The sequence below is a fragment of the Calypte anna genome, chromosome 12 (genome assembly GCF_003957555.1).
Source record: "Calypte anna isolate BGI_N300 chromosome 12, bCalAnn1_v1.p, whole genome shotgun sequence".
In the NCBI taxonomy this organism is placed as follows: Eukaryota; Metazoa; Chordata; class Aves; order Apodiformes; family Trochilidae; genus Calypte; species Calypte anna.
Window position 1 is genome coordinate 18,031,921 of NC_044258.1, and position 21,251 is coordinate 18,053,171.

The 21,251-nt window shown below is 41.1% G+C and overlaps 1 protein-coding gene across 2 annotated transcripts in view; it reads right to left on the reverse strand.

The window, feature by feature from the left end:
* Window positions 1-21,251, reverse strand: part of PDZRN3 (PDZ domain containing ring finger 3) — a 131,857-nt gene that overhangs the window by 11,325 nt on the left and 99,281 nt on the right. For both annotated transcript variants that reach the window (XM_030458270.1, XM_030458271.1), the window contains 2 exons: window positions 6,746-6,999; window positions 3,825-3,912 (listed from right to left, as the gene is read on the reverse strand). In XM_030458270.1, the coding sequence (XP_030314130.1) occupies window positions 3,825-3,912; window positions 6,746-6,999 (342 nt within the window). The remainder of the gene's footprint in view (window positions 1-3,824; window positions 3,913-6,745; window positions 7,000-21,251) is intronic.

Here is a 21,251-nt window from a genome sequence, read left to right on the forward strand (position 1 = left end):
AGCATTATCCAAAGCTGGCATGATAAATACTCTGTCCTTTTTTTTCCCTCTGTAAAAAGTGGTGGTTATTTTTCCTGTGCTGACTTCAGAGTGAACTGTCCACTTTTTTGCTACTCCATTAATAGCATTAACACAGAAAAGAATATTAGGGAAAGAAATATAAGTAACTATTTCCTTTTATGCTGCATGAAACCTTACTACCTTTTGGCAACTAAGCCTGGTAGAGCAGGAAGTTCTCTAGGCAAAGAAAGATATCTTTACATCTCTCTTTTCTTGAAAGTGTAGGTTTCAACATAGGTAAAAAGTAAGTAAAATCTCTCCAGACAATTTCCAGACAAAATTTTATAAAACAGGGGTTTTCCCCCCAAACTTCTCTGTCCTAGAGAAGTTGGGATCTAACTGGAGGATTCTGTGCCAGCCCAGGTCTCTGAAGGACCATAAAGAGGGAAATAATCAGTGGTGCTGGGGCAGGCTGAAGAAATGTGCTCCTCACCCTGATGAAAAGGGGGTCAGAATGGCACAGTAAGGTAACCTAAAGAATGCCCAGGGAAGAAGGAGGCCACTGCTCTGTGACCAAGAACTCCCTGCTGCAGTAAGAGGTGTGAAGGCCAGGTTCAAGTTCTCTGCTGACCCATGGGAGAGGAACTTTTCAGTATTTCCTTGTCAGCAAGTTGAAATGTTTTGCCACTTTTGCATTTGTTCCAAACAAAGAACATTCAAATATTTGTTTTAGAAAGTGCAGCTGGGAAGCTGAGAGCAGGTACCATTTTATAAACCTTCACATATTCAGTCACTGACTTCAGTATTGCTGCTTGGGCTGAAGTCCTTTCATTCAGAGATACAGTAATGCCTTGAGAAGCTCTGATCAGTGCAACTCCCTCTAGAGCAGGAGTTTGCAAGTATATTTACATAAAATGCACTTTCCAATGCTTTCCAACTAGGATGGAATAAAAACTGCAGAGTGCCTGTGATGGAGCCTATTGAATCCCAACTTCCAGACAGGTACTGTTGCCTCCTCCCTTCCCTTGCGAATAGATTCTTGGAGTAAGTAAAAGAAAACTTTCAAAGTAGCAAAGTACAGTAAAGGGGGAGGAGAGCCTGAAACCTGTTACTCAGCTTTTATTTATGTTTTCCTAAAGCAGTGAAGCATTAATTACAAGTTATGAAGCAGGAATTTTGGTGCACAGCATGTTAGTTTTTCACTGATCAGATGGTGTAGTTTGATGCTGGGAGGGCAAAATGCTGTTTGGATCAACCTGGTGTCCTCTTTCAGTCTTTTGAAGGGGACAACTCAGTCCAAGACTGAGTCAGAGTGTCAGAAGGGAGATTTTCTAGCAGTTAGCAAACATCTCACAATGTTTTAAATCTCTAAGCTATACTTAGTCTCAAATGGTCATTCCATTGAGTTCAGTTCTCCCCTCAGAAAGCAAGCAGGATCTACATGTAAGTTGCATATAGAAAAGGGTAAAGACAAAGTCAAATGTGAGAGAACAAACCCCTTTTTGATGTATAATGTTCTTCTTTGTAATCTGAGAAAATTAACACACTGAGAAAGCCCTGGCTTGGGTTGTGTGTCTGACAGCTGGACAGACTTGTTTGAATAAACATATTAATGCATAACACTGCTGGGGAATCCTGGAGTGACATTATTCTTCCTTTATGAACCTGAAATGACTTCTGGCTGGGCCTGTGTGAAGAATGAATATACTTTTAATTTATTATAAAATAGTAGTTTAGGATTTAGTCCCTCTTTCCTTGTGGCATGAAAACTTCAAAGGAAAATATATGGTATTTATTTATTTTTCTAGTAAGGAATATATTGCAGTTACCTCTGAGTCATCAATTTTAAGATAAATGTTGAGAGAGAAAACTGAGAACACAATTTTGGTGTCTTGGCAATCCTGCCAGCATAAATCCCTCCCTCCAGACATTTACATTAGAAGCTTGTTGTGAACTTGGGTATTTCACTGGTTTTGCCTTGTTTACTTGTTACAAATCACTAACCAGTCAGTTATAGACCATAAAAGTTTAGATGAGCAGCTTCTGATTTAAATTCAAAGCACATTTTATGGACATAGAAGCCCAGAAGGGTGACTTGATGGCTTTCTTTAGACATTCCTGCTGCAGTCAATGAAACAGTGCCTTTGTGGTCTTTTAAAACAGATCTATCAAAAGGCAAACAAAAAAGCAACTAGCCAGTTGAGTCCCTGTTAGCACTTTGACCTCACCATTGATCTCAGTCTCCACAGTTTGAACAAGAATCTTTAGTGGTTTTTAAGAAACACTATTAGGCTACAGAGACTTTTCTAATGTTTATCTCCCTGTGTTACTGAGCTGATCACCTTTTGCCACCAAGTACTATATCAATGTCAAAATTATTAATGTTGTGGTTTAAGGCATATTAACGTCTGGCTACCAAAGTGCCTGTGTTTAAACTGTTTTCAGCTCAACTGGTTGACCTTCTAATGGGAAGCTGTGTAATATATACACAATATTAGATTTCCTAAAAGATAGGTTTTGGTAGAAAACACCAATTTGTTCTACATTTTCCCTCAAGACTGAAATCCATATTCTATTTGTTTTTATTTAAGAACATAAAAAACCCCACTTGTTTGAGAAGCAAGGCCTTGAAGTCTGCTAAACAGCATTTGTTTTACTGGCACTTTGATTTTATCATGACTTTGATTTGCATATGTATCCAGAGATGAATTACTACCAGCTCTGCAGAATCTGAGAACAGCTTGCAAACTTTTTATGGGTTTTTAGTCCTTGATCCTGCAAACACTTTTACAGAAAGGAACAACTTTGTGCTCACAGAACAGCTGAACTCTGCTCCCACTGAAGCTGTTGATAAATCTACCACTGATTTAAACACAGCAACAGAGAGTTCACCATTGCTCACTTTGACAGATAAGTGTTAGCAGGACCAGGATCTAAGAAATCAGGAGTGCAAGCAAGCTAAGATTAACTCTTCACTTACTGATAATCTTGAATGGATTAGCAGGAGCAGGCATTGCTGGCAGGATTTATCTGTACTGAGATAAGGTACTGCTATTTATTACAAGCAATTCAAAACAATTCAGTGGGTCAGTACTGCTCAAGTATCTTGCAGAAATAAGGCCCACAATTTATATGCTGTAGTCTGAATGGCTGGGAGCAGGTTATTAAAATTAAGAATGGGACAAACTGAAGATGAACTCCTGATGGGATATCCAAGTACTGAAACCAAAAGTGATTTTAAAAGATCTGTCAGGAAAATGAACTTCAATGGCTTTGTGACTGGTTCAACTCCTATTATATATAATTTGATATGTAGACATGTGGAACTTTTCAGTAATGAAAAGGTAACAGCTCAGTATAGTGGCAAATTTATTCTTGTCTTGTAAATTTGAAGTATTTTTATATTATCTTATCAAGGACATCTGTTTCTCATCTGGGGAATACTTAAGGGAAACTCACACATCTTTACTGTGACTGGAACAGGTCCTGGCACTCAGCAAACTTGCAAAGTCTTCCAGATTTTCAGGAAGTCTAAATCAACACTGTTATATGGAATTTAATGGAATGATGGAATTCATTATTTACACTCATTTGTGGGTGTTTATTTTGTTATTAACTAAAGATCTGGCTGATGAGTCCCTGGCACGGAGTTAAATACACTGCTAAAAGTACCAGTAGAGTTTGTAAGCTGCAAAGTAACAAATGAGCAAGGTTATTACAAATATCTGCTTTGAAATGTCTTTTCACTTTATACACAACATAAAGACTGTGACATTCACATGCTGAAATGTCAGTAAATGAAATAGTTACTAAAGGTAAAGTACCTCTAATTCCAACTCATCTCTGTCCATTTCTTGATGAATTCCTCCCATGTAGTCATTTGGGTCATAGTACTCATGCACTGATGGATGGCTGGAAAGAAAAAGAATGTTTTAAGACAGCATTCAGTTCTCTGGTTAGCATATTAATCCATTCCAGACTTACAGAAAGTCATCCTGGACATGATGGGCTAACAACCAAACCAAGAAGTGGCATGTGGTTGATTTTATATACTATGCCATTTACACCAATAAATGTATTCAAAATGACATGTATTAGGAGAGGAGTTGAAAACATTTGGCACCTGATGATGTGTAAGAGACTTGTGAAGAGTCTTAGCACTTATTAATGATTTTTCTCCAAATGAAACGCTGACTTGGGGAAAAATGTCCAGAAAGAATAGTAGCAAAGTAGGGTGAGGAGTGCCAGCTAAGTGGGCAGGTGTTTGCCAGGGCTCAGGACAAGAGGGAATACTGGATTATTTACTTGTGAGCTCAGGTTATTTTCAAGTATGAAAGTAAAACTGTTCTTGCCTTGCTGCTTGGTATTTTTACTTTGCCATGAAGACCCCAAAATTTATCGAGTTGCTAAGTATTGTAAAACTAATTTGCCACCCAACTATTGGGAACATCAGCATTCCATTGATTGATCTGAATGTAACAGGCTGTGCATAACAGTTTAAATCCTATTTAACTATGACCCACTGTTCAGATTGCCATTCACTGCTTTTTACAACCTGATCTGAGTCTGTCTGAACTTTGGAAGTTGTGAGCAGTGCAATGCTCTGACAATGACTTTTTTCTCTGCTAGAGTTTTATTTCTGTGAAATAAGTGAAAGTAATGAAAGTAAATTCCTTTTAATTCTCTGTTAATTAGATATTTGGGGTTTTGTGTGAGGCTTTTTTCCTAACAGCACCTGCTGATTGGCTGAGATACCCAAGCTGCTATATCAGGGCTAGATTAATTTGGATTTGGAGAAGTTACAGAAAGAATTAGGAAAAAAGTGACTTGATTTGATTACACATTCTGAGTGACGGGACACTTCAACAGGTAACTGAGTGCCCTGGGACAGCCCTGAGGCAGGCTCTGTGCTTCACACCAACACCTACAACTCCAAGTGAGGCCACCAGTGATGCCAGCAGTGGGAATCTATGGCTGACAATTAAGGGGCAACAAGAGGCTACTTGGTAGAACTGAGCTGGTTTTGTGCAGTTGTGTGCAACCTGACTTAATCTTTGCAACCTGAATTAATCTTTGCTGGTTTCGGTTGGGCTTTGCAGCTGGGGAGTTGCAGCTACTAAAAAAGCACCTTGCAAATGTGTTTGGGGATATGAAGTTGTAGGTGTTCCAAGAGTGAGTGTCCCCCAGTTCTTCCTGCCTTGCTGCTTGTTGGCTGCAAACAAGCTCACAGCAACAGCCTTTTGCCAAACATTGCCACTAACACATGCAGCTGTGCTTGAACTGTCCATGGGCTGGCAATAGGTGGGGATCATAGAATCATAGAATTGGCTGGGTTGGAAAGGACCTCAGAGATCATCAAGTCCAACCCTTGATCCACCGTTGCAGTTCCCAGCCCATGGCACTCAGTGCCACATCCAGGCTCTTTTGAAATATCTCCAGACAAGGAGAATCCACTACTTCCCTGGGCAGCCCATTTCAATGTCTGATCACCCTCTCCATAAAGAAATTCTTTCTAATCTCCAACCTAAACCTCCCCTGGCACAACTTGAGACCCTGCCCTCTTGTCTTGCTGAGAGTCTTCTGGCAAAAGAGCCCAACCCCCCCCTGGCTCCAACCTCCTTTCAGGGAGTTGTAGAGAGTAATGAGGTCTCCCCTGAGCCGCCTCTTCTCCAGCTGGAACACCCCCAGCTCCCTCAGCCTCTCCTCATAGGATCTGTGCTCAAGAATGCAGCAGTGCCCCATGGAACCATCTCTCCAGAAACTGGCACTGAGTCACCAAGGCAGCAGACACTGCACATGCAAGCCCAGTTCTGCCCGAATGGGTGAACGTGCCATGAAAGCCATTCGAAATCAGTGCCTGTTTGTAGTCAAACTCTAATTCCTAGAAGCACTGGCAGGGCTGTCTGGAGAGGCAGTGTCTGTGTGCTGGGGGATGTTCCCAGCTCCCTCTCCAGAGCTGCACTTCCCAGCCAGGACACGCACACACCGGCGCTGCCTCTTGACAGGCACGGGGGCATCTGAGGAGCAGGTATTTCTCTGGATTGCCCAGACTGTGCTCTGTCATATGCAGCAACTGAGACATCCAGAATCTTTTCCTTCTTCCCATGTGGAGAAGCGTGGCAAGATGACAGGCAATTTGCATGGGTTCCTCAGGGAGCTGTTTTCCTCTTGAACAGCGTGTGAGGGCGTGGTGTGTATGTGCCAGGAGATAATTGTAATTTTTATTTGTAAGTACAAAAGCATCAAACTACCATTAACAATAATTAAAATTTGATTCTAAAACATCCGTGACAGCACTGGTTAGTAATTTTAGTCCTAGAAAATAATTTAGTTGAGTAACATCGCTGCAGGGTTGTAATAAAGTAATTAATACACTGGAAGAGAATGTAGCAGCTCTTAGCATTATACAATTTATGGCAGCCATAAAAAATAAAGTTAAACACAAGCAACCCGAAGAGGCAGTGAGAGAAATTACAAGAAGGAATAACTTTATCCATCAAATGCCAGCAAAGAATGAGCTTTATGAGGCCACGATGTGACTCTGTGGCATTGCTTCTGTGAGTAATGGCTTGCTAGTCAGTGGAAAAAAAATGAAAATGTTATGAATTATGGATCAATAGAGTAGGAATCCTGGCTACTTCTGATAATTCACATTCACCAGCAAGTGCAGGCGAGTTTGTGAACTCCTAACATGACACACTGAGAAATGCCAGGACTTACAAGTGCTTCCCAAAGTGTTACTTACTCTTCAGGCAGGAGGTATGGGTCTAGCACAGAGACAGGAGGAGTAGGTGAGCCCATCTTGCTCAGAGCCATGATGTGTTCAAAAGTGATATCAGTCTGTGTGCCCACATCTACCAGCTGAGACTCCTGAGGAGGGGTGAAGACCTTGGTGCGTGGAGTTCTTCTCAGGACCTGCACCACGATGGGTTCCTTGGCAGTTTTGAAGGCTTCCACTGCCTGCTCGTGTGTTGCTTTAGATAAATCTTTCCCATTGACCTGCAAGAAGCAAGCAAGCAAAGTGGTGAGAAAAACAGAAAGTGGAAGAGATCTTTGTTGGGTTTGGAAAGTCTCAGCTTTCATCTCAAGCTCTAGGAATTATTTCTGCAATGTTCTGTATCTCATTTTCCTGCTCACTAAAGTAACAAATCCTGAGCTCTGCTTTTTATTTTGACAGTCAGATTTTACTGGGTTCACATTTGAGTTGAAGCACAAACCAGCAGCCCATTTGTTTCTTGCAGATTAGAAATCCCTCAGTCCTTGTTCAAGCAGAGCAAGTTATTGATTTCCTGTAATTTTTCTAGTTTTTGGTTGGGTTTTTAAAAATCTTTTAATCTTTTTGCTGAACAGAATTACTGGGATGAGATCTGAAATTACAAAACTGGATGTATTTTCTGATAATTTTTTCAGATCAAGCAAGAGGGAGGGATGGATGGATGGATATATATCCATCCCTGAATTTTAGGGACAGGCATGGACATTGTACTGGGATAGTGAATAGAAATAATATGGAAGAAAAAAAATATTTTTGTTTTTTTGAAATAATTTTTCATCTGTATAGCTTGTTCATTTCCATTCTCAGATCTCACCACCATTATTTGCTGGTTGACTGAGTATTTTTCCATAAGACAACCCCCTTATTAAACAGGACTGAGAGACCTAACCAAGAACTGCCAATACCAGACAAGCCAGGCCACAAAAGGCGGGGTCTGAGCAGAGACTTGACCACAGATCCCTCCTGTCTCAAAGGGGCAGTGAAGCTTCTGTTCACAGCAGCAAAACCAAAACGAGGCATTGAGTTCTATCCAGAGTTTCAACTCTCTGGCAAGCAGAGGTTTCCTTCCTGATCCACACAGAGATCCTGAGCACTTGCAGCCCACTGTGGCTTTGCATTTCACTCATGCTTAGCTTCCTTCCATGGTTTCTAATGAATTCTTCCCTAAGTATCCAGAGCCTACCCCAGGGCTGTGGAAGAGATGAAGTAATATTTGTTGGAATTTTTATAAAGCTGCAGAACTTTCTGCCCCTGTACTCAGCCCTGGTGAGGCCACACCACGAGTCCTGTGTCCAGTTCTGAGCCCCTCGGCTCAGGAAGGAGATTGAGGTGCTGGAGCAGGTCCAAAGGAGGCAACTGGGCTGGTGAAGGGACTCGAGCACAGATCCTATGAGGAGAGGCTGAGGGAGCTGGGGATGTTCAGCCTGGAGAAGAGGAGGCTCAGGGGAGACCTCATCACTTTCTACAACTCCCTGAAAGGAGGATGGAGCCAGGAGGGGGTTGGGCTCTTTTGCCAGGCAACTCTCAGCAAGACAAGAGGGCACGGTCTCAAGTTGTGCCAGGAGAGGTTTAGGTTGGAGATTAGAAAGAATTTCTTTACGGAGAGAGTGATCAGGCATTGGAATGGGCTGCCCAGGGAAGTAGTGGATTCTCCGTGTCTGGAGATATTTCAAAAGAGACTGGATGTGGCACTCAGTGCCATGGACTGGGAACTGCAGCGGTGGTTCAAGGGTTGGACTTGATGATCTCTGAGGTCCCTTCCAACCCAGCCAATTCTATGATTCTATGAATTCTCATTTCAACTTTTGGCTCATGAGACATTTTAATGTTTCTGCGTGTCTCTGATTGTAATTTTAAGGGAGCTGAACACGATGAAGAGTTTGAAATGAACTGAGAAAAGGCAACTCTGCTGAAAAGTCAGACTGTGTGCCCTCTTCCTGCTGTTCCCAGCCTAACGTGGAGATTTCTTTTGAAATTTGGCCTGTTTGTTGAGACAGCTGCAAATCCAAAGGCTCGATGGGCTCATATGCAAAAAAAAAAAACTGGTAAAGAAATAGTGGGAACCACAGGTAACTTCAGGAAGTTTTTATCCTTTTTTAACCTGCAAACTGTTGGCAGTTTAACACAGATGAAACAATTACAGAGAAGCTGCCCAGAGCAATTTGTTTGTGAATTGTGAATTTGGAGTGAAATTAGGATCCTAAGGCATCACACTATTGTATAATTGTTACCATGTTCTTTGGAGTGGGGAAAGTGTTTATCCCATTAAAGTAAGTGGGGAAACTGAATGAGTACCATTACTCAATGCAGTAACTGAATTTAGCCCATACTTAATGTATTCCCCCCTAGCAAAAAGCTGGGTGATAATAAAGAGGGTTAACTCGAGTGCAGAATCGATTGAAAAGGTTTAATTCCTGCTGAATTACCTGGTGCATGGAACACTTATTTCCTTGTCATCTTTGGTTTCTCTCAGAGAGGCAATGACACCAGGTTTTTTTACAAAGCTAGCTGAGAAGAGAAGGTGTCAGCATTGCTTTTACATCCCAGAACCACTTGTACTGAACACAATTGCTCACAGTAATGGCACAGCATGTAGACTTTGGCCAGGTCACATTAAACATCATTAACTCACCCAACTGCATAGATTACTTTAAAACAATTTGTACAGCTGTAAAATTAAGTTCAGTGTAATGTTTTCTGTGGAAAAAGGAAATGCTGATGATGGCTTGAGTTTTATTATTTGATAATGGTTTGAGTTTTATTCTTTGCTGCAAATTAAGTGTTGCAAATTTTATTGTGTACATCCTAATATAATTTTTTTTTTTGGTAAAACTAAATCCAAAAAGCAATCAGAACAGAAGAATAGAAAGTGCAGCAAGTGTTGTTTTTTGTCAGAAATATTCTGTGGTTAATTCTTGAACAGGAAACTTTTCATGTGAGCTATTTTCCACATTTTTATTCTAAAAACTGTTAAAATCAGGCAAAGGATAGCTTTCCAGATTATTCCCCACCATTATAATGAACAGTTTAGTACAAGTGTGCATTTCAGTTAAAGTTCCCGAGGACACTTTATATCTGAAAATCCATGTACTGGCATCATCCTTGAGCTTTCATAAGTAATTGCTATATAAATGATCATAATTGCAAAGTCAGGTTGATATCATGCAGGGAACAGGCAGCAGTGGGACTGTGTAATGATTTGTGACTTCAGGAATTATTTCCAAGAAGTATCTTGAATATTTTCTACAAGCTGATAATGCAGGAAAAGAGAAGTGCAGGAGCAGGACGTGATACCAGACCTTGAAATCCAGAGGGAAAAGAGCTGCCTTTTAATCTAACACCTCTCCTCATGCTAAGGGATGTTTTGGAGAAAAGGTTTGTGACTTTCTGGCATTCAGCTCTGGTTGAGACTTGGCATTTGGCGGGCTTGCCCACTGCTGCTCCACTGAGTTCTCTCTGCAGCAGCAGCAGAACTGCTCCAGGTGGGTTTTCCCAACTCCCCATCCATCAGTAGCTTAACTGCAGATACCAGACAGGGAATCAGGCTGCTGAGGGGCATATGCTCATCTGGTTCTGCTTCACTGGCCACAAAGACAGCCCCAAAAGAGGGGCTGGAGGAAACCTGAGGGCAGGGACAGTAAAAGTGGTGTAAGTAATGGCATCACAGCTGCTCTGCCAGAGCCTCTCATCTTGTATTGCTGGCTCCAAGTCAGAACTGAGCTTTTTATTGAGTTATTTGCATTCAACAATCTCTTCTTAGACATTTCTGAATACTCTGCAGAGCATGGTAAATAAATAACTCTAAAAAGGAATTTATATTTGATTCCTACACAATTTTATATCACGGGTTTGATCAGATGGAGATGATAACAGACAAGCAAAAGTGTCACTCACTGTGCCCTTGTTACTGTGACTTTTTTAATGGACTGCTAAAACCTGGTTGAGGATGTTCTCTTGAAAAGTTCATAATTCTATCAAACATGGCAGCATCCATACCCTGTTAGGCAGGCAATCCTCTGGCCAGTAGCTGTTCACACAATGTATGGTTTCAGGGTCAGTCTCTGGGTCTCTCTTAGAGGAGAATGATTCTGAAACTCAAACTGGGTTGGAATCCTTTTAGCTCTGCAGTTTCTGTTTTGACCAGCAGTCTGGGCCAAGGTGGTGGACTGCTGGCTTATTCGACAGGTTAATAAATGTATCTGTAGAGTCCCACTTTGTTTAAAAAAAAAAAAAAAAAGTGTCTCTGTAATCACAGATTTCATTCTTAATGCCTCTGAATTGTGCTCAGCAAAATTCTTCCCTATAAATAGTTCCATCTAAAATAACACAGAAGAAAAAAAATCCATGCATATGAATGCTTCAGAATGCTGCCAAAACCTACAAATATGCATAATTTCCTAAGAACCTTAAATGCCATGTGACAGAGAATGGGATCATTCATGGCATGAAAGATGGATAAATTAACTTGTCTGAAATGCTTGGATTTCGGACCCTCTTTGCGTTGGAAACACTGAATATGGAAAAAGCTGTAGTGGATGTAGTTAAACTGAGCTGAATGGACCTTGATGAAATTTGTGGTGGAGCCAGACAGAGGAATTAGGGATACTGCTTATGAGATACAGAGTTTAATGCTCTGAATTATACCCATACAGTAAATAAGGAAGAGATGCTTGAATTTTTAAATTGAAATTATATAGTGATTATGAAACAGAATAATATTTACATTTTGATTTACAGTATAGTAATTTATCTTTATACTGTGCAATATTCTTTTGCACTAAAGTAGGCTGCAGAGAGCATGCTACCTAAAATCTACATTGTAAAGGCAGCAAGTAATCTATAGATAAAAAATGGCACAATCCTGTCTACAAGGTCAGCATCTCCTAGAAGTTTTCCTGTAATACTTGGAATGTAAATAAAATAGTCACTTAAGCTTGATAAATCAACAAGGAGAAAAGGAAGAAAAACAGGAAAGAAAGCCCATGTCATTTTAGGCTTGTGGAGAATTTACACCACCTAGCTAGGACATGGCTTTCCATATAATTTTATGGTGCTGCAGGTGTGTAGGGTATTGGATATACAACAGCTTCTTTCTCTGCCAGAGCTGTGCAAGGCATTTGGCACCCCTCCTGGAGAAATCTCCTTCTTCCTCTCTTAATTCTGGATAAATGCCACAGTGGAATACCTTCTGGGGGGGCAGATTTTCTCCTGTTGTTCTATCCTATACGTAGTTAATTTTACTTTAACAATTACTGAGAGGTTTGGTATCCTTAGCAATTCCTGAACCAACTGCCACTGTTCAGATCCTAATTTCAGGCCAAATCTTGGGGAATGGGGTGGCAGAGCAGCCTCTGGGAACCCTGCAGACCTGGAGAGGTGATGCAAGGGCAACAACAGCCCAGGGAAGAGGTTTGGAGAAGGGAATGAGGCAGGACACCCACTGAATGTTGGTGAGGAGTTCTGCATTCCATCATCTGCAAACATCACTTGGCATAGCATCCATGAAGTAACTCTGGACACTGGCAGAAGAAGCAGTTAACTGAAAGGTTGAGAAAGCCAGAAAAGCCCTGTAAGAGTAGTTACATTTATTCTGTACTTTATTTTTGCTTAAATAGTGTGTAACTGTTCCATGGGTGTTGGTCCAAAACAAGAGAAGCTAGAAAGATTTCAGTGAAAGAAAATTATTTTTCCATCCATCAAGTTAGGCTGATTTATATGGGTTTAATGTCATGAATAGTAAACATTTGTATGCATTGTATGGCTTGTTGGTTCTTCTGTGCTTCACAAATGTCACAGAGAAAAAACTTTTTTTTGCTGGAGAATGAGTAAGCAGCTTTTCTTTGTAGAAATTCATGCAAATCCTTGGGAAGTGCACTTTAAAAATGCAGTTCTGTTAGACTACAGACGTCTGTGTTCCATTTAAAACACTCTTTATGGTCTGATTCACTTCTTTAGCAAGTTCTTAAGAAGTCTGCATATTAAGAAAAAGCAGCAGAACCTTAAAGATTTTTATAGAAACTAAGAGCAGCAAAAAGCCTATTTTCTAAACCCCCTATTCCACGGGAATTGGAGAAAGAAGGTTTAAAATACAGGTTAATTCTTCTTGCAGCTCCATCTAATCCTTCTTTTATTTCTCTCATATGGATGGTCTCTCTTTTTTCAAAAAAACCCCAGAATTTTATTGTATAGTAATAGACTGTTTCCATGCATGTGCATTTCCCTTCTGCCTTCTTGTTGAGCCATCCATGACGAAATAGTTAAGAGCAAAGAAAAATTCTTGACTTAAGAGTACAGAATACATTTGTTCTCTACTCTGTTAACTTCTAAATGGAAAATCTTGGGAGAAAGACCCTTGAAATAAAGGAATTTTTTATTCTGCTAGTAATTAGCTCATTTACGTAGTAACAAGGCAGTGCTAGCACTGCATACAGCATACTAAAATGTGCCTGCTTTTGGTTGGATTCTCAGGCTCTGCTTCTATGTATCATGGCTCAAAACCACAGGGGACTTTATTTAGACTGATGCTGGGGCCTCTGAGACCTGTGCTTCCTCTGCAAGCAAAGTTTACTTGGAACCCTTGTTTCTTAAATATGCATTCACTGTGTTAAACGACTTGATATCAGGGCAAAAACACTTTCATATTTTGTCAGCATTAAAAAGGGGATCTTTTGTGGAGCTTTCATTCATGGCTTAATAACCCTGGTCCATATAACACACAGACAGAAGTTTACAGACCCTCCCTTTTTTAATGACTCTTTCTTCCATTTCAGTAACATGACCCAGAGGGAGCCAATCAATGATATGTATGAGTGAGGTACAAATGAGAGCCATAAATAACCAGGAATTACTAATGATCAGAATTCAGCAAGTGCAATTACCCACTTTAATTGTCTGATTTGCCCATCTTGCCCTTCTCAGCTCTGCTCTTCCTATGAAGCAAAACCTGTATCTAGGTATTTGTCTAGTACAGCAAATGACAAATATATATTTATATATATTCTAATGAATGAGATTTTTCTATTTAAAAAGCTGTGAGTGTCTAGATTTACATTTCAAATACAGAACCCTGTACCCAGGGGTCCCTGTGCAGGCAGGTGTCCAACTCACTTGTGCCCTGAGTTTTGTCTCCTCCTGTCATCCTAGCACAAGGTAACTGCAGTCAGCAGAGAACTTGCCAGACGTTTTCATTTCTGTATCATGTGATCACAAGTAATACACAATGACTGCAAACACCATCATTAAAACCCAGAAACTGAGTTAGGGTGTAATGCTACATGGATTAAATTAACAAAGGAATTGTACTGAATCAGGCAAAACACCCCTGTAGAATCATAGAATCATAGAATTGGCTGGGTTGGAAGGGACCTCAGAGATCATCGAGTCCAACCCTTGATCCATTACCGCTGCAGTTCCCAGCCCATGGCACTCAGTGCCACATCCAGGCTCTTTTGAAATATCTCCAGACATGGAGAATCCACTACTTCCCTGGGCAGCCCATTCCAATGTCTGATCACCCTCTCCAGAAAGAAATTCTTTCTCATCTCCAACCTAAACCTCCCCTGGCACAACTTGAGACCCTGCCCTCTTGTCTTGCTGAGAGTTGCCTGGGAAAAGAGACCAACCCCCCCCGGCTCCAACCTCCTTTCAGGGAGTTGTAGAGAGTGATGAGGTCTCCCCTGAGCCTCCTCTTCTCCAGCCTGAACTCCCTCAGCCTCTCCTCATAGGATCTGTGCTCGAGTCCCTTCACCAGCCTGGTTGCCCTCCTTTGGACCTGCTCCAGCACCTCAATCTCCTTCCTGAGCTGAGGGGCCCAGAACTGGACACAGGACTCAAGCTGTGGCTTCACCAGGGCTGAGCACAGGGGCAGATTCCCTTCCCTGGACCTGCTGGCCATGCTGTTCCTGATCCAGGCCAGGATGCCATTCACCTTTTTTCCAAGTGGCATACAGAGGGTGCTTTGGGAATGGTGGAAGAGTAAGACAGATTTGGAAGCAGCTTTGCCATGCTATGGCCTTCCAGCAACTACAGCTCAAATAGCTGACAATCCAGCACTACTGAAAGGCACACCTCAATTAAAATCAAATCGTTACAAGTTGCTGTATAAATCAGGCCTTGAAGTAATATGAATATGTAAACAGAACCAAAAGGCAGTGCCTCCTCTGGAGAGGCTGCTCCAAGCAAAAAGACACCAGGAGTATTCTACAGGTGAGAAGATGAGACACAAAAGAGGTTAATGATGAACCTGAGGTCATGTGAGAGCACACCACAACTGAAACCTGAACACTGATCTCTAAGATACTGTGTTTGAGACCCCTCCAGTTCATGACAGTCCCACCTCTGCACCAGTGCTCATCATTTGCAGTTTTTGAGTCTTTCCTCCCACTCCCTTCCCTCCTCCTGACAATATCTCAGTGATGTAAGACAGGGAAAGAGCCCCATGGATATAGCTGAAGAAAACTTCTGTGCTGAGGAGAGTTATGCAAAAAACTGCCAAGAAAAGATGGGAAAAACTCCCAGTGCTGCTCTGAGGAAACCCAGAGACAGATCCAAGTGGGTTTGTTAATAAGAGGGCCTGATCCTCCAGCAGCTGCCTGGTTTTTGCAGAGTAGGCTCTGTCACCTTGGATCACCTGTTTGCAGAGGTAGGGAAATGTTCTCAGCTAAACAACACAAACTTTGGAAGGTGTCATGCAGGCAGAACCCCACTAACTCACTGCTTGACCACAGCCTAGAATTCTGCAGCCAATTGATAAAAACACCTCAATTTTCCTTTTTGATGGCAGTTACACAGGTACTGTCAGGTCAGGTACAAGAGCTTCTGTTGCACCATGCAAGCAACTCATCTAATTCTAAAAAGATTTTCTTATCAGCTGTGATCTTGCAACACCTGAACATTCACTTGCTCTCAAAGCTGTAGGAGCCAATTGACTCAATCCAGAGAATGCATAAACCAAATATGGTTTTAGTCTGATGGTACCATTACTCTTTCTGTGAAGCATTTTATATTATTATAAATTTATTATTTATTCTGTCACTCCCCTGTCAAACCCTTATCTGGCCAGGGGGATCAGAGGGGCAATTGGAGCTGCTTACATTTATCCACCAAGTTTCTGAAAGGAACAATCCCAGTGTAGGTGTAAATGTTGAGTTGTCCTGTCCTACTGAAAGTGAAGCCTGACCTTTTGTTTCATTACTAATGAACACAACAAAACACATTTATAAAACCTGAGCTTTTTTGTTACTCCATATGTTTCCTTTTTCCCAGTCCATGTCTGACATGTGACAGCAAAGCACAGAGTGATTGTCCCTCCTGCCTTCTCCCTTGTGAGTTTTTGCCACCTGCTTTATAGCATGAAACAGATGTATAAGTGGAATGCATTTCAAAACTCATCTTTTCAATCATTTATCACTTAAAAGAAATTCCAAATAAAGCCATACTGTGGTTAAGCATTTTATCTGCTCAGCATCAAGCAGAAAAGCACCACAGATTTTAGGAAGATTATGAAGAAGTAAAATATTTCAGGTGCACAGTAGGTCAAGTTATTTATTTATATCACAGGTGACCACAAGGCATTTTGTTTGCTTCCTATAAAATCTTGTTTATGTTCCTTTAAAGATCAAAATATTCCTCTAACATGCAATGAAGAGAATCTTTCAGAGAAATCCGAACAGAAGCATTGCATTATTCATCATCAAGTGAAGAGGAAAATTTCAATTGCCAGTTTCTGGTGAATGTCTAATTAAGAAAGGGGACTTCTGAGCCACAGACGGGCGCCACAATCATTAAAGGGCAGTTTTCTGAAGATTATGAGTCTCCAGTCTGTCAAGCAGAGTTTCTCCACAGCTGAACTAATTCAGCAGTAGAAAAACCTGTCTAGAACAAAGCCCTTGGAATTAACATCTTGTTTAAGCAAACACATGCCTACTTTGAAGTAAGTGTGATAGGTTCACAACTGTTATTGAGGTCAAGTTTAATGGTAGTGAAGTGACAGACTATAACTTCTACACTATTCTTAATTTCAGCTGCAGCACAGACCCTGTACTAAGAGGAGCTGCAGCCATACACAGAGTGTTTCAAGTAGAGCAGTTTACTATAATTGGCACAACCAGTTCAGTCTTAGCATGGAAAACTACTGAAATGTAGACCAACTAATTCTCTGGCTGCCCAATTAAATATGAGGGCGTGAAAAGCATACATTCAGAGGCAATTATTTTTGTTTCCTAAATCTTACACTTTTGATGAGAATATTTTTACCTTAATATTTATTTTGGCAACCTTCCTTCTCTCCCTGATTTTGGGTAACATCATTGCTCAGTAGGTTTGTCTAGTTAGGCTGTTTCCTTGAATTTGGCTTTCTTAATGACTGAGTAGTGTAATATCTGCAAATCTAGGAGTGTGAGTGGAATTCTAATGGCAAAGAGAACTTTGTCAGTGATGGCTCAGTGCAACTGGTTTGTGCACGAGTTCTGCTGAAGGAACAGTCCCCTCACAAGGGATGCTGCTGGAAGTTGCCAGTGGGTTAGTTCCTCATCATTACTGTTTCCTCATTAGTGCAGCAATTTGTGTGCTGACCTTGGTGCTTATATAACCCTGGCTGCATCATCTCTCTGTTTAGTTTAAAAGACAAACTATTGTTTGTTGCCTGCTCCTCTCTGTATGAACACTGCCATTTTCACTTCTCTCAGAGATGTGCCAGGCTGAGAGCATGTGAACGGGGCTTTCAAGTTCCTAAAACACTGAAAGGTCATTGCATCAACTGTTTATTTATATATATGAACTTTAGCATTTGTCAAAGGTGCCAACTCAACAATCATGGAGGCAGAAATCTTCTGACCTCAATCATCAAGGGCAGTGGCAACGTGAGCTTGTTTCCTGCCAGCATTTCTATCCTTGTCCTAGAGGGACAGCCTGGAGGAAGGGGTCACTCTCCCTCCTCACTCAGTGTATGATTTCTCAGCTGGAAGTGCCAGTTTTGATGGGTTGTTTTGATGATACCTTCCCACCAGGAGAACTGGATGGGCTCCATCATCTTGAATCCCAGGGAACAGCTTTGAGCATTGCCCATCCAGATTAGAGTCACCTGTGATTTAAAAGTCTGTGTTCTTATCCTTGGCAATAGGAAGTGTCTTTTTAGGAAATCATTTCTCTGTGTGGATACCTTTCAGACTATGTGTAAAGATGCACTTGGAGTGAAATAGGTACTCAAAAAGTTTCTTAAACTGAGGTCCTAATATTTATATTACAAACTCAAAAGCTCTATCTCAGATGACTCTCTCTTCTTTAAGTTTCCTGCAAACTGAGACTACTTTGGGTTCCCCAGGAATTTTCCTAGAAAGGCAAAAAACCTTGTTTCTTTTATTTATATAGGAGATGATGACAGAGAGAAAAGTCAACTGGACTCAAACACTCTGTTTTTTCGTTTTCTTTCTTGGTTTCTTCTTTCTTACCCCTTCTCAAGCTTTAAAATCTGAAAAAAAATTCTGTTTAACTACAAACCCAGAATCTAATTGCATATAATTCCTTCATTTCAAATGCTGCACAACAACTGGGAAATAAACCTGAGGATCCACCTAAGACACTACATGCATCACACTGCTGCCACAAGCAAGCTGATCATCAGGGCCACTGCTCTGCATCAAGATTTCAAGCTGCCACAGTCCTCTTTGTATTTGCCATACAAAGCATTGATATGCACAGCTACAATAGGCTTTAATGACAAGGTGTCTTAATTTGCTTTTTATGATGTGATTAAAGGTACAATAAGGTATGTGTTCAACAAGAGGGAAGACCATTGTTCTGCATCATTAAGCTCACAGCAGCCCAAAAAGAAATTGTAGGCAATGTGCCAAAGCCCTTAATGAAGAGGATCTCTTTGAATTATCTATGGATGAGGAAGGGATAAAGCCTGAGCCCTGGTATATTTGATCCTCTTTGTGCTCTGTGTTATGAGGACTTACAAAGTCAGATGTACTGGACCTTCTGGAATTGTAATATATTGAAGCATTAATTTCCCAGGCACGCTAAAGCCCTTGGCATAATAGAGAAAGTGCAGTTATGTACTATTATTAATTCTTGCAAGTGTTTTCAGAATTCCTACATCTCAGAGTCATGAACTTTTTTTAAAAATAAGGCTATGGGGGTTTATTTGTAACAATGCTCAGTGTTTTGTAAAACCAAATTATACCAATTTTTTCTAACTCAGACTTTAAAGAAAGGTTCTTTTAGTTTGCTCAGAGATGGCAATGTTATCACGTGAGATTAGTGTGACAGGGATGATACAAAACAAAACCCCTATAAGTGGTATTTACTGCTAACACATTTTGAAACTTCTGCCATATATATCCTCTTACTTTAAATGAAAATTATTCTTTGTTGCCCTCACCTTTGAATTTCAACTGATTGCTCTTATGTGCAGGTTACATGAGGGTGCATCCTTCTAGTGACACTGACATTTAATTATCTGGATGTGCTGCCTAACCTATAGAATTCCCTCCCACCTATCCAGTGAAATAGAAATCAAAGCAGTATCCTTTTACAATAATTTTTCATAATACTTTATAATCTGGAATAATCAGAGATATCATGGTCTTAATTAATTCAAGTTTTACTATGTTAGCAATTCTAGTATTACATGCACATCTCACTTCTGTGGAAGCTGGGGATATTTCAGTGAGGTTTCCCAGAAGACTTCCATGCTTAAAGTTATTCCTGGGTGTTGTGCACTGTGCTCCACACATTGCTGCCACACAAGGTTGCAGCACTTTGCAGGTTGAGTTCTAAATCCAAACTTCTGCCAGAGATCTGCACCTGCAGCCAGCACGGGATAGCTCAGTCCTCTCAGATATCAGCGGGACTCTTCCTGGGACTGATTTTAAGGACATGTATTTAAGGAATGCTGTCCTGCATCTGCTAGGAGATGTCAGTAACTTGCAAAGGTTTTTCTGCCGCCTGTGTTGCACAACAAAAGATGTGCAAGCTTCCTAACCAATCAAAATATTCATCATCTGTGGCTGTCTCTGTTCCAGTTGTTCATTTCTGAATGTGACTCCCTGAGAGTCCTCAAACCCAGGCTGCATGAAATCCTGGCAACCTTGGGGGATAAGTAGCTATTACCACTGCTACTGCTGCATCAGAGCAGAGGATTCACACAGACAATACCTGGCACCGGGGCTGATCTTTGCAGGCAGCATCTGAAACTGCTCCACGGTACAGAGTAACATCTGAGGAATCTCATTACCTTCCTCCAACATTCTTCCCACCATCACATGCACAGGAGCTTAGCAAGTGGAAGTGAGTCAGTATAAATAGAAATGACAGTACACATCTCCCTATTTGCTCTTGCAAGTTTTTTTTTTTCTTCCACAAAGTATCACTGTCCTTTGGGTGAGCGAGCGTGAATTAGATCAAAACTATGTGCTTAAAATTTAATCACTTCCCTACCAGCATAACACAGAAACCACATATTTTATTCACTTGGCTGTCTGTGACATCAGTCTCTGGGATCAGATGCAGGTGGTGTGGCAGCAGGGACAGAGATTTCCTCCCCTCCACTGCCCTGCTGAGCAATCCCCTCTGACCACTGCTGGGAACACCAACCAGCCCCACGCTCCTGGCATGGGGGAACCCTCACCCTCTGTAAACTGCCTGAGGAATGGCAGGGTGACAAGGAACAGCCTGAAGGATCTGGGTAGGTTCTGCTTCTCTGGAGTGTCTGTACAGACAACCCAGGTCATGTTCTTAGAGGTTAACCGTGAGTGAGCTGCCTGTGATGATTCCCAAGGAGATCAGCAGCAATCTGTCCCTGAGCACCTGGCTGTCACTTTGCATGGTTCCATCATGGTTTTGGTCCCAATTGTACTTCAGATGTGACAGGGTGAGAAATTTCAGAGAGTGAGATGATACAGACAGAAGGAAGAGCAGAAACGTAGAAAACAGCATTTCTGGTAATACAAATCAGTGTTTCATCACATTTTCAGAAAACTTATTGTAAGCTTAATAAGAAAAAAATGAGATATAAAGAACTGTAGAGTAATAGTTTTCATCTGCTGTCAAATCTATTTATTAGCTGATATTTCTACACACAGTGGTGGAAAAACTACAACAACTTGCTATAACTTCCACTGGCAGAACAAGCACTTAAAGAGCAGCTGAGCACTGACTGCACACCCTGTACAGCAAGAAGTGTTTGTACTTGTAAACAGATACACAACCGTCCCTGCATGTCTTTCCTAACTTGTTCTGGGACTGTGGGACCGAGCCATTGATCCTTGTCACGAAAATTATTAATACAAACTGGATAAATTAACAATAGAACCCTATTTTGTGATGCAAAGTTTTGTAAAAATTCAGTACTTAATAGTATGCATTTAGGTATTTGTTCTGCAGGTATGGATGGGAAGGAGCATCATGAAAACACAGCTATCATAAAGAAATAAAACAAGACAAACCCCTTCGGCGGCCACAAGCCTTAAAGAGC